Genomic DNA, 19,477 nt, shown 5'->3' with positions numbered 1-19,477 from the left:
CGTCAATCATTCGCTTTCGTTCACAATCAAGCGGTAAGCGCGTGCGCTTTGATGTTTTGCTGGGTCACCAGAAGCTGGGGCTGTTCTTCACACCCGATGGTAGTAATGCTGTCCCCGTCGTAACTCGGCTCCCTTGTCGCCGCGGCTCGGAGGACCCTTCCTCTCTCGGCGTGAGACTCGGAGACATCCTGGTGGCAGTGAACGGGATGGATGCGATCGCTGCCGGATTCGGGCCTACCATGGATTTTGTCGAAACGTGCCCCCGGCCATTGCGGTTAACGTTTGAGCGTGCTGCAAATGGCGAAGCCGATGATCGCTGGTGTGGAAGTCAGGTTGCTAGCGAGCAATCCGGAGAGGAGCGGTCCATCTCTCTACGCAGCGCCATTCCGAATCTGACGACCACTGGCATGACAACTCGTGCGATTGCCAAACTTCGCTGCAAAGAATTCGTGCGCTCACTCATGCCATTGGGTGGTCATGCGGCTCAGACTCGGCTTCAACTGGAGGCTGGAGGTCGTCCTGGTGGTTCTGCAGAGCTGACAGTCGAAGACGCACAACGTGGAGTTCTGATAGAGTGGAAAAGTGGTCCGCTGGGGTTGACTCTGCTGGAAGACCCCATTTCAGGCGCATCTCTTGTGAATCGTTTGACAGGCAAAGGCTCTTCCGCCAACATGGAGCGCCTCCAGCATGGGTTTCAGCTCTACTCCATTAACGGTATACGAACTGAGGGCCGCCTCCTAGATGATTTGTGCCGTGATCTCCAGAAGCTACCAAAGCCCATAAAGCTTGTATTCCGCCCACCCTACTCGGACGACACAAGCGAGGACGGCAGTCACTATGAGCACAGTTCGAGGTCATCATCGCCAGCAACAACCCCAAACAATCATGCCCCGAGTGAAACCGAACTAGATGCAGACAACCACCGGGCTTTGTTTGTGCGAGCATCGATGGTGGAGCATTGTTGCCTCCACCAATCGTCCTTGGTTCGAGAGCGACAAGAGTATGAAGTGATTTGGACTACGAACCAACTCGGACTGCAACTGGAGATACCACACAGCAACAACACCGGCCTAACACCCAGATGGAGGCAATACCCGATCGTCCACAAAATCCTGAAGGAATCCACTCTGGACCTGCCGAATGATGCTGTCGGGCATTTGTTCGTTGCCATCAATAACTGGAGCATTTCAGGCTTGACCACGACGGAGCTTCGTACTCTTCTCCGCGTGGCACAAAAGCCTGCAGTGCTTCGCTTCCGCCGGCGTGAGGGCCCGCCGGGTTTCCAGCGGACAGTCTTGTCGGATTCGTCATTCGACGCAGACGAAGGAACGATGGATGGTAGACACTCCACATTCGGCTCGGCATACAGTATTCTCTGGAGCGAAGGTGAGCTTGGAATCACCTTCGGCTGCTACGAAGACGCCGACCGTCAAAACGCCTTGATCGTCTACGTGAAGCGAATTGGCCCTGGTCAGGCGCAGCAATCCAGACTTGTATCTGTTGGTGATCTTCTTCGCAGCATCAATGGCCAAGACCTACCGCCAAAGCAGAAGTTCAAGAAGACTATGCACAAGTTGGTCAATACTCGGCAGCCCGTCACGCTAGGATTCCGCAGGCTGTTGGTCGAGCGCTGTTCAGACTGGAGTCGACAGGAACGATCTTGACAAGACAGGGACGGCCCCTCGTAGCATTAAATCGCGTTTATATTGCTCGTCTTTATAGTATTCATTGGACGCCTTCTCCTCTTTGGCTACTCGCGTTACATCTCGACGATTGCCTTCCTCCTGTCGCGAGATTGCTTCTGTACAACATTACGTTTATGTAACATGCATGGGTGGTGGTGTGACGCAAGCCTTCCACTCCCAACGTGTTGAATTGCATCCATCGCGAGATCACTTGGTGCTTCATAAAACCAATAAGCAGCACACCGAGTGTCTACCACTTCGGAGTGATCCGATCTTTTGCGTTCCAGTGGAAGAGAATCACGTCTTCCTTGAGCTTCACCAAATCGTTGTTGCAACGGGCCAACGTATGCACTGCCGGGCTGTTACCTTTCATTTCTCCTTGCAGCAACCGCTGGGTCTCCATAATCTCTCCTTGCGAAATGGCTGGAATCTCACTCACGGGCACGAATACAACTTCGGTGGTTGCGTTTTCACGGCCCTCTTGGTAGAATCCCAACAGGTTCATATTCATATCAAACGCCGGGAAGCCGATGGCATTGCTCGAGTTCAGCGTCACCATGCGCGCTACCACGTAGAACACTTGCATCTCAATCGCATCAGCAATTTGGTTGCCACCGCTGCTGCTATTTCCACTGGCAGCGAGATTCTGGTAAAACATCGGGTCGTTTGAATCTTGGTCATCCAACGAGCGCATGAACTCCGTAAGACCACCCGAATTATTCCGGAAGAGACCAGGAGGCCCCTCCATACCCGTGAGTCCAGACGCCGCGGTCGTCATTGCTGACGAGCTGTTGCTCATCGAGAACTGGTTTGACGTTGCCGTAGTCCCCATACTCGAGTTCATCATCATGGCCGAGCTAATCGCATCGTCCGTCAAAGGGTTTACACCCATCATGCCGGCATTCTGTGGGCTCACAAGCGAAGGCGTTCCAGCGTTCTGCACCTGACCCATCGGCTTCGCTGCTGCCTTCTGCGCAGCAGCCTGCGCACTAGCGATCATCGCAGGGAACCGTTCAATACCTTTGAGCACGAAGTCCAGGTGCCCCATGGTATCGGTCGCATATGTGAGCAGAAGGTTGGCGATAAGGCATTTCGTGTCGTGCTGAGCCGTCTCGTACGTCATGACATCTTTGTAGCGCCAGCATGCCGGACAGCGATAGATCGGTCGCTCCGGGTCAGCCGTGCCGTCGCTCTTGCTTTCGTAGCCGACCGTTTGCCACTCCAGTTGGTGTAGCCCGTTTACAACGCCGCCGGTCCAGGTAAGGATGCTCTCCATGGCACCCGTGAGAGAGTTGCCCGACTGCGGGCTACCTCCCACGCGCGGAGTTCCTGGCGAGGCGCTGCCTCCTCCGGTGCGCATCCGCTTGCGTCGGTCATCAGCTGTGAAGGCGGCAGTACCGAAAGCACCAGCCAGCATCATTTCATGGTCCGCGTTCGAGGCTGGGGACGACGTGGTTGACATGGGCGTGGACGCGCCAGCGATGATGTGGTGTGTAATCTGCGCGGGGGCGTTCTTGCCTGGCCGACGCTTGTTGCGCTTGGAGCGCACCGAGATGGAGGAGCTCAGGTCGTAGGCCACGTCGAAGTTGAGCGGCGACTGCGCAGTGTCGGCCTCCACCTTGAGGCGGAAGGCCTGGCCCTGGTGGTTCTTGGACACGTCCTCGATGCGCAGCTTGAGCACAGCCTTGCCCGTGGAGTCGATGGTGCGCTGGCAGTCGGGCGACATCTTGAGGATGTCCTGCTTGAGCACCGGGTGCTCGTTCTCATAGAGCAGCGTGACGCGGAGCGGCACGGGGCGGTTGCCCACGCGCTCGTTCTTGGCGTTGACGAGGAAGATCGGCAGCGTCATGCACTTGTCGCGGCCGCCCTCGTCCTTGTACCAGAGCTCGGGCAGCTTCTCCTGGATGAGCAGGCGGTGCTGGATCACCGTCATCTCGGAGGTGACGGCGGGCGTGACGTTCAGGTTGAGCGTGTCCTTGGTGGCGGCGGCCGAGATGTGGATCACGAATTTGCGGTTGCCCAGCGCCATGGAGCACTCGCTGATGCTCACGCGCAGCTTGCAGATGCCGTCGCCGTTCATGACGGGCTTGGTGCTGGGGTCGATGTGCAGGATGTCCTTCTCCACGGGCATCATCTTCTCGGCCGCGTAGAGCTCCACGTTGAGCGGCACCGTCACGCCCGACTTGAGGTGGTCAGCCGGGTCCACTAGGTACACGGTGAGCTCGAACGGGTCGTCCCGGTACGGGAACTTGGGCGGACTGGGCTGGATCTTGAGCCGCAGCCGCTCGTTGAAGGCGTCGGCGTCGGCGTCCGCGGCGCTGTTGGCCGCGGCCGTGCCCATTGCGGCGGGCGGCGTGTACGTCTCGGTCATCAGCATGGAGGAGGAGGAGGAGGCGTCAATGCAGGCAGGCACGAGGCGCGGACACCAGCGGGGAGATTGCGGTGTCAGCGGGCGTACGAACGAGGCCAAGGGCGGATCTTATTCACGCGCGCGGCCCGGTTTCCGCGCAGCGTCGGCTTGCTTCGTCGCGGCTTCTGCGCAGCGTTTTCGCTTGTGCGCGGCAGGCCAGGAAGGGTGCTGGCGGGTGGATGCCGCAGCGGGGGCTATGCCGGATGGCAGGATGCGGATTGGCGGCGGGGTCGGCGCGGATTAAAGTGCCGGAATTATGGGATGTGGCATACGGGGGTCGAGTGCGGATTGGGCGGGGAGGATTTACGCGCCGGATTAGAAATGAGACCGGTGCGATTTATGCGTGTGCTGACGATAAAGGCCTACTGTGACTGTTCGATGCGGCTGCCGGCAAAAAGGACCGACAAATGACTTGGATTCACTATACTCTTGAAGGTGGGACGCGCGGCAGCCGCGTCAAAATTTCCCAACTCAGCTTTATGCCCGATGCTGGTCGCCCGGAAAATGCGAGGCACTTCGGGCCCTGACACCGCAGAACGTTCCCCTGTCCGAATTGCTGACGGAAATGCTATGCTGCCGGCAAGCGGTCAAGCTGCTGCCCCGCTGCACACCAACTCGGGGCAACTCGGCTCGGGCGCGCCAAGTTAGCACCATCGCGCAGGCAAAAAGCGCTCGACACTTGCTACCGACACTGCTGACACCGGGCGGTTGCAGGCTCCGAATGGGTGGCTGCAGCGACGGCGTCTGCGGTGGATTCAACGCTCATCTTTTCCGCCTCTTGCGCAGCTGACTGCCGAGGCGTGCTTCCCTCGCTTCCCCCATCTTGGCCGAGGCGGAGGCGGCCACTCCGGCGATAGCCTAAATCAGGCCCCGGCGGCGGCGGGGGCGAGCGCAATGACCACTCGAGGCTATCGACGCACCGTCAGCAGCGACAACACTGGCCGAGCTAGTCAGCGCAGCCGTTTTCTCGGTAGCCGGTCGCTGCTGCCAATATCGAAAGCCGAAAGGTCACACGGTCCGCACCCCAGCATGCGATGGCGCGCATAGGGAGCGCGAGAAAGCTGTCCCAGCCTTGGTCTCCGCTGCAGCATTCGCTAGAGCGGTCGCCTTGCTTACGAATTGGCCCCCAGTGCTGGTCTCCGCCAAGCGCCGACAGCCACCGAGCTTGGGGAGGCCGCTTCAACGTTGCGTGTGACTCACGTGCGTTAGTAACAGCTGGAACCACCACAACGCATGCGATGCCAGATACAAGGTCATGTTGAAGTGCATGTTCCTGTGGCGAACAACGTGCACCACCCAAGTCTTTTAGACGCCGTGCTGACTCGGTCGTATGCTTTCTTGTAGGGTGGTGATTCCAGGCAGTGAGCAGGCTAGCGCATATTCCCTCTCGTGCGTTCACAATGAAGGCGCGAGCATCACTGGGAACGCCATGAATCACGACATGTGATGTCCTAGCATCTCGCGCTCGCGCGTGACCAGGGATGGGAAACCTATTGGCCGCCATTTTCAGGGCAAATAAGCATTGCTGTATGGATTACAATCCACTACTCACTAGCAATGTAGCATTGATATTGCATGCCTCCCCCGTGAAAAACGACCAACTTTTTATGTGTGGTATATAATTAAAAACATAAAACTATTAATTTTGCATAAATCTGAACAAGCAAGAGCAACGCTGCTTTTCGTGAAGTGTCTGTCGAGGTCGCGATTGGTTCTCACCAATTTATCGCCCTCTTATCTCGGAGTCCGAATTATATTAAATGACAAGTCCGATTTAGCTACACCCTTTACTTTAATTAGTCGTGGTTCGGTGCTTCCGTACTTTTTCGTGAAACGATGCACAACGTTTTTTGTTGTTGCAAAATACCTGAAAATCACTCAAAAACAGCGGATTTGGTAGATTTTTAAGCTCATATTGTACCTTTCTGTCGTTTTGTCATCCTTCTGAGATATTAATAGCGACGTAGAGGTTCCTAACATTGAGTGGTCTTCCTAATCTGTGTAATATGGACCAGTAAAAATTGGCTTAATTAAAGGCTAGCTTGATTGGATAAAACATCTGACTGGACACACGTAGCCCAAGTAATACCGACTTCCCTGGCTTGTAGTGGACAAATGCATATAAGATCGGCCAATAAAATTGCAGTATTTAGAGTTATTGTACCAGCCATCATTCATGGTCCCAATTTTCAGGTGCCCGTCCCGTATGGAAGCGTTCGACTTTTTACGATACAGACAGAACTCCCAGAAATGATCATCACCGTGGACTGAAAATCGTGTATCATTTATTAACAGTAGCAGATTATCATTTGATAGAATGTAGTGTGGACCACACATACAACGGAGCCAGTGGGTTTCGCAACCGACAGATGCGAACAGGAAAGAGAAGTGCAAGCCGTCGTAGCGAAGATGCCCACCAAGCCAAGAACTCTGCGCGAGGGCAACTTGACTGAGAGCGAGAAGTACCAGATAGCGGAGAAACGTAAGCGAGATCCTAAAATGACGCAGGTTGAGCTCGCAAAGTGGGCGAAAACAAGTTTAACCTAGCCAAGGCGCCAGTACAGGCAACCATCTCCAATATTTTACGCGCTTACAAGGACAAACCAGCTCCAACTACATCTGCGACCCGCAAAACGAACCGTGCTGTCACTTACCCTGAGCTTGATGACGCTCTAGCTCTGTGGGTGCACTCCAAACAGGCAAACAACATCCCCATAACGGACGAGCTCATACAAGCCAAAGGCCGGCAGCTTTTCGACGCTCTGAAGGAACGTGGGCTAGCTACAAAGGACTTGTCCTTCTCTGCTGGGTGGCTAGGAGCCTTCAAGAAACGACACGACTTCAAGCATATCCGACTACATGGCGAGGCAGCTAGTGCCGCCAGTGAGGTAGCAGGAGCATTCTTGGCTCGAGTTCAGCCGAAGCTGGACCAGTACTCACCGGATGATGTGTTTAACTTTGATGAATCTGGCCTTTTTTACAGAAGTGCACCTCGCTATACAGTTGGAGTGCCAGATCGAGCTGCACGTGGCGTCAAGCAAGACAAAGCACGGATTACGGTGGGTTTGGCGACGAACATGACGGGTTCGAGCATGCTCGAACCGTTATTCATTGGCCATGCAAAGAAGCCTCGTGCGTTCAAGAAAAAATCGGCTCAAGAGCTGGGCTTCTTACACTATTATGCCAACAAAAATGCGTGGATGACTACTATTATATTTCGCCACTGGATTCAGAAACTTAATGTGGTAATGGCTCGCCAAGACCGTAAGATTTTGCTACTAATCGACAACGCTCCGTCGCGCATTGATGTCCAGCTTACCCATGTCGAGGTGGTTTTTCTGCCTCCTAACGCGACGGCTGTGTTGCAGCCATTAGATGGGGGAATCATTGCCTGTTTTAAAGCTCACTATCGGCGCTTTCATCTCATGCACGCACTGGAAGTAGCTGACCAGCAACAGAAGAACTGGTTTAAGGTGGACATTCTGACAGCAATGAAGTGGGTTGCGACGGCGTGGGAGCGAGGTTTCTACCGATACTGTGGCAAACTGTTGGCGAAAATGTGGGTTCTCCTGCAACTTTTCTACTAGCTCGAGCGTGTATCCGTTAAGTGTAAAGCGCTCCATGGCTGATTCCGTTGTTGACATCCAGGCTGCTGTCAACGCTCTCAACCTGACCAATGCTGTCTCAATTGATGATATTCTCAACCCAACGGGAGAAAACGAAGTGCATTTTGCCTACTCTGATGATGCAGTGTGAGATTTAGTGACGCCAAGCCCAGAGAATGCTGATGAGGAAGCAGAAGAAGTGACCAACGCACCTGATTCTCTACTGGAAGGCGCTCCAAGCGATGCAGAGTTTGCTGCAGCTGCCAGTGTCGTCATGCGTAGGCTGTCGTGTGAAAACGAGACGACGTGTGCTGTAAGTATGACGAAAAGCTTCTTAAGCAAATGGATCTTCGAGCATAACCTGAAGAAGCTCGCAAACAAGAAGCAAGAGCTGATCACTTCGCACTTCAAACCGGTCTAAGCTCTTAATAATCGTCTGCAGGGATGATCAATTATTCGCTTAAAGAGAGAATATCAACTAGTATACAAATGCACTGTTTGTGAAAACGGTGGATCCCAGATTTGAAGATTATTATCACTTATTGCGCCATATCAAGTGATAGAGAATCATTTCTGGGAGTTCTGTCTGTAGTTAGATATTGGGTAAAAATTCGCGTTAGATTCCAAAAATGAGGTCAGATTTGCTCATTTCGCAGCCGTTTCGTAATTATTCAAGCTTACCGGTCAACACAGAATTTCGATCACTTCGGGAGGCCCAGGAAAATTAAATTCTAGTGTTCTTGCGATTATTGCTTTCTAATAGGCTAATCCGATTTTTACATCTTCTTTTTGCATATAGTCGCGGTGGTTAAGGCCCTGGTCTAAGTAAAACCGTACTGAGATTCCAGGTACGGGTAGGGTTAGAAGGCAGTGGTGTTTTGGACGATGTAGACACGTTCCAAAGTTCGCTCTGAGATTAGGAGCTTGTCAGAACGAGTTCTGACGGTGTATAAGTCGTCGAAGAATTCATCGAGGATAGTGAAGTGCTAGCAGCCAGCATCGCATTATTGATTCTGCACCGTTCCCAAACCACACAAGCATCTCCAGCTATGCATCTACATAACACAACTTTGGGTCCGCAACCGCCCGCTTTTGAAGACGTCGTACAGCTACCTGTACTGCCGTCGCTGCTAGCACCAAACCCGTTCGTGCAGCAAGAAAAGAATCGCCTCATGCTCAACTCAATTTCGTGCAACAGGATGAAACCCCACGTGCTCAACTCCCTGCTCCCGCTACTCCTGTGCTGGGAAAATGTGTTACTAGTACGAAGCCGGCATCGAACAGAAAGGGGAAACAGAAGGCAATGTCGGACGGAGACTCCCCCTGCGAAACGTTTCGTTTGGACGAATGCCATGATCTCATCGCTTTTGGACATGCGACTCGGCGATGAAGATGTTAAGAAGCGTATCAAAACTGCTGATACCAACCTTAAGAAGAAACCTGCGTGGAAAGTCTTCTCCGATAGGCTCTCTGAGACTCTAAAAGTCGTGTTCAGCGGGGATCAGGTATGTCGTTGACATGTATTACTACAGTTGCTTCTCTGCCTAACTAACTAGAGTTGTAATAGGTACTGAGCAAGTACAAGAAACTAGAACGTGAGCATCGGCAGGGCAAAAGTGCTCGTCGTCAAACGGGCAACGACGGTCGTGAGGACGACACTGAGCTGTGCGACATGCTTAACACTGCGTTCGCCAGAAGAGCAGGTGTTCGTGGTGCCAATTTAGCTGATGCGGACAACGTCGTGGAATCCTCCGACGAGAACATGACTTTCGCGGTGCCAGAGAGTAAGCAGAAAATTGCTGTCCCAATGGCCAGTCTCGCAGATGCAATGAAGGAAGGTATGACAGCGATTACCGCTTCACTGAGCTCGGAGGATAAACTGGCTGGTGCCCTTCACGAGTTAAAGGAATCGCAAGATGCTTTGCATGAACTCCAAGCGAGACAGCTGGCGCTTCTAGAGCTACTTCTCACCAAAATCAGCAACGATTGATGAAGACCCGCCTGAGTCGTTTCGCCATGTACTAGTAGGAGTATTTACATCAAGTAGTTACGAAGGTAAACAGTATTCGAGTGAACATGCTTTGATGTGGACTTTTGTATACAATGGACAAGCTTTAATGTAGAATTACTCTATGGATGAATATCGTGTTTTGACCGACAGTATACTTCCATTGAATATGGGCTCAAATTAACCAATTATTGCACAGTGATGGATTTTCAACGAATCCGTTGACACGAGTGTTCATTTTTAGCCAATTAAAATTGTTATGGTTAGGGTAAATGGACGGCCGACACGTGGCCGACGCATAATGTCGGCAACAACAGCGAGATATTTTGCCGCAACTACAAAAACCAAGTCATTCGCGTATATGCAGTATATCAAGCCCCCAGCTGACACTTGACTTGAGGAAATGAGCCTCCAAGACCTTGCTCCTGAGAATACAATGCGAGCCCAAGCTACTGCAATCAACGCTTTCAATGTATTTCTCGCATCGGAGAATACGAATTTGGACTTCGTACGCACAACGCTACTCGCGGACACGACAGGATCGGTCTTTGTCAAGCTACTGGATCGGTTCGCAATGTACCTCGCGTTTGCCCAAGGGCGAGGTGGCGAAGTGAGAAGTCGAAACACCGTGATGAGCTACTACAGCAACGTAAAGAAAGCAGCGGCTGCTGGACTAATTCCCTCGGCATCGGTATGCTATCGACCAGAGGCTTCTGAAGATGGGCCGGATTTTGGAGCGTTACTGTCTCAAGCGGCAGCAAGGCGGGATGGCGAGCAAGGCTACGCCCTGTACGAAGAAGGACTTGCGCATCTTAATTGATGGACTATACTACGGTGCAAGCTCCGCGCAAGAGTACCAGGACGCCGCGCTTCTAAGCGTCATGTGGTATGCGTTTGGGCGGGCGTCAGATCTTGCGGTTGTTTAGAAGTGCAACATGTCGGTGTCGGTGGAAACGTGCTCTTTATCCGCTTGATTCGTGCCAAAACGTCAGAAGAACAAGGGCTTTTGCTGTACCCCGACAAGAATTCCTTCATCACGTGCCCCCTTCACGCGATCGGCATGGCGTTGGCGATGCAGTCGTGTCCTATTCTCTCGCTTCTCGACCTTGAGCATCTATCTGGTGGCGAAGCTGACGACACACCACTAAATTTAGATGACACCCCATTGATGGAAGCACTGATGGCTTGTGAGGATCAAGTCGAGCCGTTAAGGACGTCGTCACAGACATCGACAAAGAAATCAAAGTTAGCCCTGTTGAAAATGCAAGGTTACGTGAATCGCGTCGTGAAAGAGCAAGCGAACGTCAACTGAAAGCTGGTATATCAGAAGGACTTTCGTCGCATTCCTTTCGTCGAGGTGGTGCTCAATACGCTAACGCCGACTCGACCTTGAGTGCACAGTGGATATTTGACCGCGGTAACTGGAACATGACAGCGACAAATAAGGCTTTCGCCTACGTTTTCAACACAACAAGTGAGGACACCAAAGTCTCTAAGGTTCTCAGTGACTGGAAATCAAACGATAAACCCACCGTACCTTCCCTCTCTGAATTCGACACGGCGACAACGGCAAGAATTCGCAGACTTGCAAAACCTCTCTTTGCGTCCAGTATGGACATTGGTGAACGTTATTGGATACTGACGTGCGAGTAGCTGACGTTCTTGTGGCGTCATTGATCCAACACTTTCCTGAAGTCAACGACAGATACCCGATGAGTCCATACGCGTCACGGATGCGGTCATGCTTGTTCTCTCTTCACATTGTGATGTCAGAACTGTTAGCTTGGGGCGTGGAGTTAAATCATCAGGCCAGCCCTGTGATGAGGAAGAAAAACCAGTATCGCGTGAGTATCAGTTGATAAATCATCAGAATGCTGTGATTGCCCAACTTATAGATGCAAGCAAAGCTCAGACCGCCCGCATCGCTCAGCTGGAGAAGCAAGTCTTGCGCGTAAGTAGGAGTGCTGCTAGCTGTGAAACTGCATCCAACGAAGACATGAACAAAGTTCCCCCATCACCAGTGGATTTCGCCGGAAGTTCTTCTGTCAAGAAACGCTTACCGTCGAAGACAGCATCCGCTATTTGGTTCGAGTGGTATACAAAGACTCCGCGACTCTGGGAACGATGCAGTGATCGTCAGTACAAGTCTCAGTCCAAGCAGATTGTTGCGTTCATGAAGCTGTTCTTACCTTACGGCTTTAGTCTCAATCCTGCCGGCGCGAACTATTCAGCGGCTGTGAAGAAATGGGGGGACTTAGCGCAAACAAACATGAACAATTTTCTGCGTTAGCTAGGCATCAAGCGCAAGCTGGGATCAGGTCTACTGAAGCAACTACGTGTACTTCATCGAGATAACAAGCTCACGGATTTAATTGCACAGTACCGGGCACGTTTGAGTGTTGGACAAATCAGAGATCCAGCACCAGAATCTACAAAGGAATATTTTAGCAAAAATATAACCTACGCTTGAGACTGTGCAAATTCAACATGGTCTCTGTTTAGCACCTCATATTATAAAGAGAAAACCTTTGTTCGTTACATCAAAAAGCAATGCAGAGCAACAATCCTTTCCTCACTTACCAACAAGATGGCAACCCCGTACAGCAGAACTCGTTTTAATGTCGCTGCACAGAGATTCATAAGTCAGCACTTCCCAAGAACTCGGGTGTCCAATGAAGCCTTACGATACCTGCGCGCAGATCTGCGCGCACAGCACAACCCGAATCTGGAGGCCTTCTTGTCGCAAGCCCTGCCAGCCCTGACGTTGACTGTGGGGCGCCGCGTAGAAGGGCGTCACGTCCGAGACTGGCGTCACAACCAGCGGTTAGACGTCGCCGCAGACGCTGTAGCTGACGCTCCTGCTGAAGCCCCTGTAAATGCCGCTGCTGCTACCGTCGAGGTGGACTCTGCTGCTTCTGGCGCCGAACGCCCTTCTACTGGTGGAGAGACTGCCGCTGTTGGTGCTGAAGACCCTGACAGCGATGACGACGACGTCATCTTGTTGCATCCACCACCACAGGCAGCTCGTGACGACAGCGACAGTGAGACGGAGTGGGCTCCGACGACGGCTTTCGCAACACCAGCCGTGACACCCGCTCCAAGGTTCGCAGTACGCGAGATAACCAACTCGTACGTGCGGAACGGGCAGCGGGTGTACGTCGTAGACTGGGAGCAAACCGAGGAGCCGGAGGGCAATCTTCCTCCTGCAATGGTCTCGGCCTTCAACCGTCGACGGCTTGAGGAGATCCGCCGTGTCTTCATTGTAGATGAAGCCCATCATGGTCGTGAACACCCCCGACGTGCACACTCGAGACGCACTCGTCGTCCACTTCGTCGCCTTCGCCGAGCTGCAGACAACTAAGCACACAAATACAGCATTTTCCCATTTCAATTTTGTGTATTACCCGTAAGAACCGTCGTCGTACAGCAAGGTTAAGCTGTGTACACAGCACACCAAGCTTGCGCAGTGAGAAACGACTTCGCACAGCGAGGTTGAGCTGTGTACACAGCACACCAAGCCCACGCGGTCTTTATCCCGTTCTTCTACAATCTACACATCTGAAAAAAAATAGTGCCAGTAACTCATACATAGCGTAGTGAAATTGAAACATTTGTGTCTCGCAATCAACGTCTCCGCATGTCTCCCTTCTGCCTTGCGCTGCCTCGCTCGCGTCGTGTTGTCACTACTGGTGGCGAGGGGACCCCCCTCCCCTCGACCGCGGACGCCCAAGCACGCGCGCGCCGCCCCCGCACGTCTGCTGCCTTGCGCTGTTCCGCTCCTTTTGCTTTTTGGCTGGTGCGAAGTCGGATTCACGGGCAACGACCGTCCTCAATTCTTGTCGAGGTTTTGTCTAATAAAAAATATTGTATTTTAGCCAATCATGTGCGTGTCGGCCGTGTCGGCCGGTGCTAAATATTCTTACCTGCCAAGTGTAGTGGGTCTAACTTGACTCACTACTTTAGCTTACACGTTGCGCAACGTGTATGAGGAAGCGTAAGTACTTAGTAATTACTTAGGTTAATTATATTTGAATACACAAATATAAGTTAACTTATACAAGACTCCAAGTAGCTAGTTTAAGGTAAAATGAGAACTGTATTGTTTGTAAATTGATCTTCCTCTAAAAGCTGCTAAAACTGTTTATCATCTATGAAAGGGTTGGCAGCGGCTGGCTGTCAGAGCCCCGCTAATATGCATGTCTCTGATTGGTAGAAAGATGCTGCTTTCTACCAATAGGATCTTTGGGTATGTGTGGACCACTCACTGTGGTGGTCCACTTCAATGTATCCATCGGTGTGTCTTACACCAATGTGAGGAAGTATCCAAAACGTTTAACAGATAACCTATCTGTTAAATTCACAAGTGGCTTGCAGCCACTTGTACGTGTAACCCCGTTACACCATCCCCCCCTTAAGGTTAGACGCGCGGGGTCCCCGCACGTCAATCTTTGGAATTGACCATTCGTCAATTCTCCGCGTTTGGAGAAGAAATCCGCGCTCATTCAACGATGAGCGCGCCTCAGAAGAAGTCCGCAAAGTCGATGGGGAGTCATCTCTCCATCGACGACTACTTCGAACGCCAGAAGGCGAAGTACGGTGACGTCGTCGACTTCGACGACGACGATGAAGACATGGAGGGCGAGGAGGACTCGCCCTCAAAGCGTAAAGACTCAGTGTCGAGCGAATCGCTCGACCCTCACGCCAAGAACGTTCGCCCGCGTGAAGGGGACGAATCGGACGCTTCGAGTTCGAAGCGTTCGCGTACTGAGAGTGATACCCCACTCGCTTCAGCTGGGGCTCTCAGTACTCCGCGCGCTGTTGCTGCAGCGCGTGATGTTAAAGCACTGCGCCTGCAGCGCGCGATCCATGGATGCCGTCCGCGTCCGAGATCGCGGACCGGTTTGGGAACTCGGTACCTCCGAATGAGGTGCCGCTGTACGTATGCAGCGCCATCAAAGATGACGCTGTGGCTGCCGAGCTGCACTTTGATGCGGAAACGCATCAAAGGCGCGATTACTACATCGGACTCTTTCATGAGCTCCGATGGTTTCAAAGCAAGAAGACCTCTTCTCGCAGCAAAGTGCCCGAATGGCAGGCACTTTGTCAAAGCTGGAACGCCTTTGTTGAGAACTTCAACAAGAGGCCGAGTGCTTACCGTGATCGGATTAAGCAAGCGCGTGATCGCTTCGAGACGTACTCGAAGCGTGGAAAGCTGGAGCAACTTCATGTTGCTGGTGAGGAGGCAAATGTGCCGTGCGCTGTGCCCGAGGGCTTTCAGTGCACGAAGTGCTTTCAGGCGCGGTCCGCTTGAGCGACCGCGACCTGAACGGGTACACGTCGTTCCGTGTGCCCGAGAGTCTCTAAGAGCTCCGTGCTAAGTTCTTAGCACGTGAGGGTTCGGGCGCTAGCGATGATCGCAGCGCTCGTGTTACTCCGCTGCGCCAGCGCGTACTGCTCTTCGTACGCCCTCACCATTTCCGGAACGTCCTCCAGCAAGACGTTCCGCGGCTCCCATGTATCTCGATGGGGAGGAAATCCTCTCCAACGACTACGAAAACGAGCCCCTTGAGGGTTCGTTTTCGGGATACTATGGTCAACAATCCGCTCAACAATCCAGCGGGTTGAGCCGCGGGCGTCACGGATCGGCGGTGGCGGGGGTGGGAACACGCCCCGGGTATGATCAGCCCCGGGCTGATCAGTATGCGCCTCTCCACGACCGGGTGGCCGTCGTGGAGCGTCTGCAGGGCGCTGAGTTCGCCGCCCTGAAGCAGGAGCTGGCGAACCAGAAGGCCCAAGTCGCGGCGGTCTCGCAGACCGCCTCGAATATCCAGGTCGAGCTGGGGACCCAGATGAAGGGGTTGCTCCAGCGCGTCCGCGCGCTGGAGGAGAGGTTGCTCGTCGCCGAGGCCAAGTCCTCCGCTTCTGCCTCGGCTCCTGCCGAGGCTTCGGGTCAGCCGAGCTAGATGGCTCGTGCTGCCGGTATGGCTTCAGCCGTCCGACGTAAAAGGTCGGATGGAGGCGCATGCTAGACGGTATGTCTAGCGTGTATGCGTTGCCGTGCCGTGCCAACACAGTGAACGGCCCGATGAAGCGCGGAGCAAGATTGCTTGCTCCGAAATCCGAAACTGCATGTCTAGGCAGGTTTTGTGTAGCTAACAAAACTAATGAACCAACTTTAAATTCATTTGTGTTGCCTCTGCCCGCATTGTCTGCGTTCAGCTTCTGTTGATCAACAGAAGCTGCTATTGCACTTGGACAAACCGAATCACGGCTTGTCTTTTGGTAAGGAAGTTGGTTGCATTCGAGCTGAAGTCATTCAGCTCGCTCACCGCTAGAAGCCCGGCCTCTGCGTGGTTCTTCGCGGTGTCTGCGCCCTGCGCAGACCCGTGGACTTTGGCCTTGTTGTTGAAGGAGTCTGCGCAGGGCGCAGACTCATGCGTTTTGTTCGATGTTGCAGCTGATACGGTGCAAGTGTCAGCGGTTTTCTGCAGCTGCAGTATTGCAGTCGTAGATCCCCCCACTAAGGTCTGCGCCCTGCGCAGACTCATGTGGTTTGTCCATTGTTGCAGCTGACACTGTGCAAGTGTCAGCGGGTTTCTGCGGCTGCTGTATTGCAGTCGTAGATCCTCCCCCACTTAAAGTGGGAGCCATCACTCCGAGTAAACTCGGTAGACGTGGATGCCGCATGGCATTCACGTAGAACGGTGTATGCCCTGTCGAGGCATGCACTGAGTTATTGATGGCAAACTCTGCCATCGGTAAGCACTCGCTCCAGTAGTGGAACGAGTGAGCGTAGCTCTTCAACATATCGACGAGCACGCGATTCACGCGCTCGGTTTGACCGTCCGTCTGCGGATGATCCGCAGTCGACATGGAAAGCTGGCTCCCAAGAAGTGTAAACACTTCTTGCCACAGGTGCGCTGTGAAGCGCGGGTCTCTGTCCGACACGATGTCGGACGGCATGCCATGGTGTTTGAACACCATGTCGACGAGCAGACGGGCCGTCTGCTTCGCGGTCACCTCTGCTGGCACCGCAGCAAGATGTACCATTTTGCTGAAACGGTCTACAAAGACCACAACACCGGTGTTCCCTCCGCTGTCCGGGGGAAGACCAAAGATGAAGTCCAAAGACATGGACTTCCAACACTCCGACGGAGTCGGTAGTGATTGCAGTGGAGCCTGCGCGAATGGCGCAGGCTTTACGCGTTGGCATACCTCGCAAGCACGGATGTACTTGCGCACCCACTTATACTGGTGGTGCCAGTAGAAGTCGCGCGTGAGAAGGACGTATGTCTTCTCACGTCCGAGATGTCCCGCAGTCGGGGCATCGTGATACTCGTACATGACCCTGAGTCACAGGTCATGGTCATTTGGCACGACAACGCGATCCGCGTTGTCGTCGACTGCGTTGTGAAGTAGCAGTCCTTCGTGCACACGAAAGCGGTGTGCACGCGCTCGAAGGTGCATGGGCAGCTTCTGACGGGACTTGTCAGAAGGCGCTGTGCCATAGGCCAGCAAGAGCTTCGCGTCCGCGTCGTGCGCGTACGCGGCCTTCACATCATCCAACAGAGATGATGTGGGTTTGCTCGATCGCATGGCGTCAATGGCATTGACGTCAACAGCTTCTCCATAGTCCGGCCGACGTGATAACGCGTCGGCCACCACGTTCAATCTTCCGGGTTTGTATTCGACCCGGAAGTTATACTCCGCAAAGAATGAGAGCCATCTCGCCATTCTTTGTGAAATGTGTGGCGACTTCACTGCGGTGCGCAGTGATGCATGATCGGTGTAGACCACAAATGGTCTACTCCCAAGCAAATACACTCGGAACTTTGCGAGTACATACTTCATGGCAAGGAGTTCCTTGTCATGCACCGGATAATTGCGCTCAGCTGGCTTCAGCTGACGCGATTGGTAGTAGACGACACGATCACGGCCCTCGTGATCGTGCTGCATCAACGCGCATCCGATCGCGAAATCGGATGCGTCACACACTACGTGAAATGGGCGATCTTGGTCAGCCTCTGCCAAGATCGGCGCCTCAGTCCAGCCCCGCTTGACTGCATCGAATGCCTTTTGGCAATCGGGTGTCCAATTCCACACAGCTTCTTTCTTAAGAAGCTGTGACAGCGGGCGGATCTTGCCCGCATAGTCCTCCACGTACTTGCACAAGTACGTGGCCAAGCCAAGGAACTGCCTCAGTTCCTTGACACTTGAAGGCGTTGGCCATTCGTTAATCACTCCGACCTTTTCTGGGTCAGGGCGGACACCATTCTTCCCTACGAGACACCCGAGGACGGGTATCTCGCTCGCCCCGAAGATACACTTCTTCAGGTTCGCGTAGAGCTTATGCTTTCGCATAAGCTCAAGTAGCTGCCGGAGATGCACCCTGTGCATCTCTACGTCGGTCTTCCCGTCCACAGCCCGGCTGTGGATGAATACATCATCGAAGTAGCTCGGTGCGAAGTCGCGCACCGAGCGCAACAAGTGCGTCACGCACCTGTTGAAAGTCGCAGGGGCATTCTTAAGCCCCTGTGGCATTACTAGCCATTCCCAGAGCATGCCGCTTGGCGTGCTCACTGCCGTGAGAGGGATATCGCTCTCACGCATTAGGATTTGATAAAATCCATCTCGCAAGTCGAGAGCACTGTAAACGGTGCTCCCGGCCATCGAATCGATGATAACATCTTTTCGTGGTATCGGCGTCTGCGCCGGTACCGTCGCATCGTTCAGCTTGTTGTAGGCATGAACGATGCGCCATCCGCCCTGTGGCTTCTTGACACAGAACGTCGGAGCACTGTGCGGGGACTTTGATTCCCGCACTTGTCCTGCTTTACGACGACTTTCAAAGAAGTCGTCGATCGCTTTCACTTGCTCTCGCGGCAGTGGCCACTGCCGCGTGACACAGTACTTCGTGCCCGGCACGAGATCAATCTCGTGCTGAATGCCCTTATCCTGCGGAAGCTCAGCAGGAATCTCTTCCGGGAGTACGTCTTTGTACTCCCTCAACAATTGTAATAGGGACTCGACTTCAGCGAGTCCCAACCTTATTCCTCGAAGCGCTCTCGCTTCGTCTTCGCACTGAGAGTGTCTTCACTCTCAGTGGTACTTCCCATGAAGAGCTGCCTCAGCTCTTCGCTCTCGCCTCGCCGTTCTTTCGCTGTCCGAAAGAACGCAGACTTGTTCGATGCGTCCATCGTGCAAGTCGCGCGTGAAGCGCTTCCAGCTCATGGCTGGAAGCGAAGTCAACTCCGACGCCGTCGTCGGAGGACTAGCGAGTTCCATGTCACGATACTGGAATCCAGTATCGGTGCGCGTCAAGACGCTTAGCGTCTTGACATTCGGCGTCACCGCCGCAGTCTGCCCAGCAGACTGCTCTTGTTGCGTCTCGGTCCCGGACCGAGACTTGCGCAGCGTTTTCCGCTTGCGCCGTCTTCTTGTTGTGCGGAGCCCGGCTCCGCACAGTTGTTCTTCTTGTCCAGGCCCGGCCGTGGACAGTCGTTCGCCGGCGGACCCTGTCCGCGGGCGCGCGGTATCAAGCCCGGCTTGACCGCATTTTCCTTCGTGCAGCCCGGCTGCACGGTAATGTGTCCTTCGCCGGCAGACCCTGTCTGCGGGCGCGCGATATCAAGCCCGGCTTGATCGCATGGCGCTTCGTCGTGCAGCCCGGCTGCACGACAGCATGTAATTGCGTCAGTGCGGTACGTTTGCAACCGTCCGCACTGTTTGCAGCGTCAACTCCCGGAGTTGACACGCCTTCGTCACCTCG

At 53.6% G+C, this 19,477-nt stretch overlaps 2 protein-coding genes across 2 annotated transcripts; one reads left to right on the top strand and one right to left on the bottom strand.

The window, feature by feature from the left end:
• Window positions 1-1,935: 1,935 nt before the first annotated feature.
• IUM83_13345 (uncharacterized protein) lies at window positions 1,936-4,062 on the bottom strand (the record flags this gene model as incomplete). Its single annotated transcript, XM_067938014.1, has 1 exon — window positions 1,936-4,062. The coding sequence occupies one exon, from the start codon at window positions 4,060-4,062 to the stop codon at window positions 1,936-1,938; it is 2,127 nt and encodes a 708-aa protein (XP_067788333.1).
• Window positions 4,063-9,073: 5,011 nt separating this feature from the next.
• Window positions 9,074-13,069, top strand: IUM83_13344 (uncharacterized protein; the record flags this gene model as incomplete). The annotated part of the gene is made up of 3 exons (XM_067938013.1): window positions 9,074-9,205; window positions 9,268-9,484; window positions 12,408-13,069. 3 exons carry the CDS (start codon window positions 9,074-9,076, stop codon window positions 13,067-13,069), a joined length of 1,011 nt encoding a protein of 336 aa, XP_067788334.1.
• Between the last annotated feature and the right edge of the window lie 6,408 nt (window positions 13,070-19,477).

This window comes from Phytophthora cinnamomi (assembly GCF_018691715.1).
Source record: "Phytophthora cinnamomi strain GKB4 chromosome Unknown Contig54, whole genome shotgun sequence".
Classification (NCBI taxonomy): Eukaryota; Oomycota; class Peronosporomycetes; order Peronosporales; family Peronosporaceae; genus Phytophthora; species Phytophthora cinnamomi.
The sequence above is the reverse complement of the archived record's forward strand: the minus strand, read 5'-3'. Positions and strand labels throughout refer to the sequence as shown.